Raw genomic sequence first — 6,000 nt, forward strand, 5'->3', positions numbered from 1 at the left:
CATCCCCCTCTTTTTTTTAAATAAATAAATAAGATATACACTTTTCTCTGCCTTCTTCCCCCACTCTGCAAACTGCAGATCAAATTCCTAAGACACTCAGTATACATAACGCTTACATTTCAACAGGCGAAGCTGCCATCCAACTGATGCTTGCCTACATGGCTTTAATAATAATGATAATAAATATAACACACGAGCTCTAAATGCTTGAGCAGAAGAGCCGTGCCCTCCTGCCTCTTCAAAATTACATTATCTTCCCTTTCCTGCAGGTAACACACTCGGCAACAAGGGGGGGGAGGAGTTGTCTGAAAACAACAAGCTTTTGGTGGGGTGGTGAGATACTATCCCAGGCAATGAGATGGGAAGAAAGGAAAGGAAATACACAGGGTGGGGGAGGAGAGAGAGAAAAAGTTCTATGATTAAAATAAAAGTTTGTTCACCATTTCTGGCTTCTGGTGGCAGCTTCTAACCCCTCCTCCCTGCCAAGAGCGAAGAGACAGAGGGGATTGTGGTGCACTGGAGGTATAGGCAAGATGGGGAAGCGTTTTGAAATAATCCAGCCCCTTCTCCTCCTCCTCCTCTTCTTCTTCTTCCCCCTCCCTCTCGCCTCCCCGCCTCCAGAGTTCAAGGGAAGAGGAAGAAAACTTACAGGTAGGTCACATTCAGAGCAAATGGATCGGTGGGGAAACAAAGCACAAGGCAGGAGAAAGGAGCGTCTCTCTCTCTCCCTCTCTGTCTTCCCCACCCACCTTTTTCCTCCCCCTTCCCCAGGATGGTCTTGTTGGAATGGCACGTACTTTCAGGAAAGATGAAGAACAAAAAGGAGAGAGAGAGAGAGAGGTCAGCCAAAGCGACAAGCAATGCGATTAACTAGACGAGAGAAAACTTGATCCACCGGTTCCTTAAGAATCGGGGGGGGGGGAATCTTGGAGGAAAAGAAAGGGGGTGCTTGGAAGGCGTGGATCAGGGAGCTTTAAAAGGGAAAGGGAACCAAGCAGCAAGAAACCAAGGCCAGCTTCACAAGTACTGCTTTTTGGCCCTGGGCGAAATAAAGAGATCTTAATTTCATCTCTCTCTCTCTCTCTCTCTCTCTCTCTCTCTCTCTCTCTCTCTGTGCTCCTTCCCGAGTCCATAGCAGAACCTGTCAAAGTAATTTAAGCCCTGCGTTTTCAAATGCAATGTGTGCCATGCCATAAAAACCCTGCGTTTGCGTTCAGAGAAATCTTTAATCGTGGGTTTCCTTGCATGCATCTTGCATGGGAGACTGTTGCAAACTGCAACGGTGACAAGCCCCTGTCAGTTTCAAAGAATGAGGGCGGGGGGGGAAGGACCGACTAATCAATTGAGCACCCAAGAAAGCAGATTCCTTGCTTTAAAAAAACACCAAAAAACCCTGACTTATGCTTTGATAGATATTGCCTTTTTGGTCTCTTGAATCGCTCGATCTACACTGAAGAAGAATGTTTTGAAAAATCATCCTCATACAGTCCTCTTCGCCTTCCTGCACCATTATAAATATTTGCGGGGGGGGGGGGGGCGGGTAAAAACAGCAACAAGTCATTTGACTCCCGGGGCTCCGGAGATGCTCCATTATTACGCGTTGCTCTGACAGACCTTCCTCCCCTTTCCGGCCCGCTCCCCCTCGCCTTTGCCAAACACAGAGACACACAAACACACACAAGATGCACGCAAGACAGAGGTCGCATTTTGCAGAGCTGCTCTTGCCCCCCCCCCCTCCAATCAAAATAAGCGCCCCCAGCAAAGATTTACCTCAGCAGCAGAGCATGTTGCAAATCAGTTCCATCACCCTTGTTTGTTTGTTTTGTTAATGAGCTTCTTTAAGCCCCCTTCCCCCCTCCCTCCCTTTCTTTCCTTTCCTTTTCTCCTCTCCTCCTGCGCGCAACGCTCCTGTGTTTGCGCGCCGCAGTTGGTTATGGAAACTAAGGCAGTGGATCTGTAGCTAAGGGTAATCCTGCATGGTGTTTTTTTTTTACTTCCTCCATCTTCGGAGAGCAGGGTTAGCCTGGGACAGCTGGTCAAACCCCGAGAAACCGATCCCGGGAACTCGGGCGCGCACAGGCGCACACATCCTCCCGGCGCCCATCTCTCGCCAGGCGCGGCCAGGGAGGAGGAGGAGGCGGAGGGAGCGCCAGGTCTGGCGGGCGCGTCGCCGGGGCTCCGCGGAGCCGCTCAGCACACTCGGCAATCGATTGCAGGACAAGCGCTCAGCTGCTGCTGCTGCTGCTGCTCCCGCCGCGCGCCCGCGCCTCGGCCGAGCTGCCTCTCCGGCGCCCAGAGGTGCCTCCGGAGCCGGGCGCGCCGGGAAGAGAGCGGCCTCCAGCTCGCTCGCTCTTTCCCCACCCTCCGTCCCTCCAGGAGGAAAGCGAGGGCAGCCCGGCGAAGGGATAAAAGTTGGCGGGTGTTTGGCTTCCTTCCCGCTTAGCGGGGCTGCGGAGACAGGTGCCTCCTATTTTGGAGCAAGGTTTTCTCCCCTCCTCCAGCTGATTCTAGGCAGTAAACAAAGAAAGAAAAAGAAGCAAATTGCGTGCGTGTTTGTTGGTTGTGTGTGTTGCATGGAAAACTCAGCAAAGTCCTTGGGCTTTTTAAAAGCATCTCATGATGGGGGGGGGGGGGGAGTGTTTTTATTTTTTTATTTTATCCATTTATATCCCACCTTTGCCTCCAAGGAGTTCAAGTTGGTATACAGAGTTTTTCACCTCCTCATTTAATCCCCACAACAACCCTGAGAGGTGGGTTGGGCTGAAAGGCAGTGGTGACTGGCAAGGTAGCCCAGTGAGTTTCACAGCAGAGCAGGGAGTCAGGCCCCGGCCTCCCAGCTTCCGAGTCCAGCGCTCCAACCACTGCACTGTGCTGCCCAATCTCAGAGGCACCTCCTTTTAGTACTTCTGCTGTTCGAGTGGTAACTGGCAATAAAAATGGGGAAAAGACCCTAGGGTGCATCTGTGGTTGCTGTGCATCAGTCATCAGAGCATGTCTCCTCAGAAATCAGCCCCTTTGTGTTAAATTGGGCTTACTCCTGGGGAAATGTGCATAGGATTTCAGCAGCTGCCTTTGCTGGGAAACAGGAATTCTCATTAGGCCTAAAACATTTAATTGAGTATATTGGTTAGATTAATCAATTTTAATTTGTTAGATTAATTTGGCCTCCAGTTCTTTATTGAAAAATACTATTAATCCAAGTATTTTTAAAAATTGCAGAGGGCAAGCACCAGTTTTAAAAAGCTTTCTTCCATTTATCTCACTTAGGAGATTATGCCTCTTCTTATTTATTATTATTTATTACAATTATATCCTGTTTACAAGTCCTTCCAAGGCAGCTGACAAGAAACATTAAAGTGAATTTTTAAAAATACACAATCAACAGTACACTAGAGAGTGTTGAACTATGACTTGGGAGACCAGGATTCAAGTCCCCACTCTGCCAGGACGCTCCCTGTGTGCTCCTGGGTCAGTCAGTGCCTCAGCCTAACTTAGCAGAGTAAGGAGAAGATCCATGTGTAGGAGCAACTTCTTCTAAGTTTGTACGTCCTATGACATGTAAATCATTTTAAAACAAATTATGTTACTTCAGAACTATTGATCCCCCAACTCAGGATTTGGATCAGCTAAGATAACTGTAATTGGGTGGTAAAGGTACCCCTGACCATTAGGTCCAGTCACGGACGACTCTGGGGTTGCGGTGCTCATCTCGCTTTATTGGCCAAGGGAGCCGGCGTTTGTCCGGGTCATGTGGCCAGCATGACTGAGCTGCTTCTGGCAAACCAGAGCAGAGCACGAAAATGCTGTTTACCTTCCCGCTGGAGCGGTACCTATTTATCTACTTGCACTTTGACGTGCTCTTGAACTGCTAGGTGGGCAGGAGCAGGGACCGAGCAATGGGAGCTCACCCCGTCGCAGGGATTCGAACCGCCGACCTTCTGATCGGCAAGTCCTAGGCTCTGTGGTTTAACCCACAGCGCCACCTGCATTTTGTGATAGGCCATCACAAAACTTGCCTTGGACACAGGTCTAGAAAAAGAAAACTAGAGGCCTTCCTCGCAGGACTGATGCCAAAGCCACAATCCTAAATATTCTTATTTGGATGTCCTTCTGAAGTCAAGGGGACTTACTTTAAATTAAGTATAATTAGGCTCAGGATGCAAATGAGATGAGTAAATTAATGCAACTACTTAGAATATTTGAAATGAGATAGAATATGAATATAAATACATAAAAAGCGCACACATACAGTGCTTTTTAAAACCGAAATGCTCTCAGAAATTGTTCTGGAAATTCTCATTTGTGAACGTCAATGTCAAATATTATCCAGGTATTTTCTGAGTGCTCTCTTGTTTATTAAACTTTTGACGTGCAAGTATACCTCATTTCAATATTTGATATTTGAGTGTTGATACTTGGTAGTATTTGATAGCTGACATGCAACAACATTAAATATTTGACATTAATGGTGGATCATACATCATCATGGCTTTCAGGCTTTCTATCATCACATAGCACTTTCTCCACAGACGTGTCTGTCAAGGAACACCTATGCATTTTTTGAATGCTGCTCTATGTTCTTTTGTTTTTGTTTTTCTAAAAAAAACTGTCTGCAAGTAGGAAACCAGTGAGGAAGGTACTAATTGTGCTAATTGTGCTAGAACCTTTCAACTCTCACCTGAAACTGGCACCATCCACTGCACTACTTTATAACATATTCTGCCACAGATGTAGATCTGGCCTTAACTGGGTCAAGGTGTTGCCTGAAGCTCATAGGAAGCCCATATGCTTCCTATGACTATTGACTTCCTATGACTATTCCTATGACTTCCTATGACTATTAACTGCAGGTGGTTTCTCCACACAAGTTGCACAGCTGAAGTTCCATAAAAAAGCAACTATACCAAAAAGAATTATTGTGAAAATAAGAAATACTTAAGGGGGCACCAAAGTTTGTCTTCATTTGGGGTGCCATATTACTACCCCTGGTCACATCATCCCTAAACTGTTGGCCATGCTGGCTGAAGTTGATGGTAGCTGAAGTTCAATAGCATTTGGATTTCATTACAGGCGCTCCTCCCTGCTCCAAACTTCCTTCAGTCCACCTTCTGCAGCAGTTTGGGTGCTGAAAGTGGGCTGGATGTATTCCCACAGTGGCTGCACTTTATTCTCTGTACTAGACAATGTAAAACTATATAGGCCTTAATAATCTGTACATTAATCTCTCCCACCCCCACATTATATACTCCTTATAAAGTATTCCATTTTTATGTTTATATGCAGCAGTATCAATAAAAATACCTATAAAGACAATAATGAGCCTCCTTAATATTTGCTGAGCCTGTCTTATTAATTTTTAAGTTGATGCTATACAATGCGATAATTGTTTTCTATTACTATAAATCATTATTTTCATTGAAACCGTTGGCAGTTTGGAAATGTATGTATTTCATTTAGATAGACAGATATACAGAGAGAGAAACTAGTATCGAAAGGTTATTTTTATCTTTCCAATCACCACATTTTTGTCTTAAGAGAGAAGAAAGTTTCCTATAATTGTATGGGAATTTCCCACAGCATACAAGAGAATGAGGAAGCCCTGGTACGTACAGAGTTCTCTGCACATGATCAGTCAATATGAGCAGACTGTTTGAAAAGTTACCGGTAATCATCAAAAATCCACTTATTGCAGGGTATTCTGCTTAACTGCAAAAAAGTGCTGCATTTTAATAAAACGTGCTGTTAATTTTTATACTTCACAGTGACCAGGAGCCAAGCTTTCCTGGGGAAATAATAAAAGTTGTGTTGATGTTATGTTGCATTTGATTTTTGCAATAATGGATATTCTTATTTTTAATCGGCCATGAGGGACAAGAGTCTCAGGAGCCCACACAGTCAGCCGCATGAATCCAAGTGCCTTGTCCATGTCCACACCAACCAAAATTCATCCAAAAACCAGTACTGGACTCTATACACCTCTTGAGATTATGCTGTAAGAGC

The 6,000-nt window shown here is 45.5% G+C and overlaps 1 protein-coding gene across 8 annotated transcripts in view; it reads right to left on the reverse strand.

Moving 5' to 3' along the window:
- IKZF2 (IKAROS family zinc finger 2) overlaps positions 1-2,043 on the reverse strand; it is a 99,902-nt gene extending 97,859 nt beyond the window's left edge. For 3 of the 8 annotated variants that reach the window (XM_083399973.1, XM_083399971.1, XM_083399967.1), the window contains exon 1: positions 1,771-2,043. Coding sequence is in view for 4 of the 8 variants with exons in the window: in XM_083399972.1 (XP_083256098.1) it covers positions 441-443 (3 nt within the window). In the remaining 4 variants the exon portion in view is untranslated. The other 5 variants (XM_083399972.1, XM_083399969.1, XM_083399970.1 and 2 more) reach the window with 3 other exon arrangements.
- Between the last annotated feature and the right edge of the window lie 3,957 nt (positions 2,044-6,000).

Source organism: Podarcis tiliguerta (genome assembly GCF_965153285.1).
Source record: "Podarcis tiliguerta genome assembly, chromosome: 1".
In the NCBI taxonomy this organism is placed as follows: Eukaryota; Metazoa; Chordata; class Lepidosauria; order Squamata; family Lacertidae; genus Podarcis; species Podarcis tiliguerta.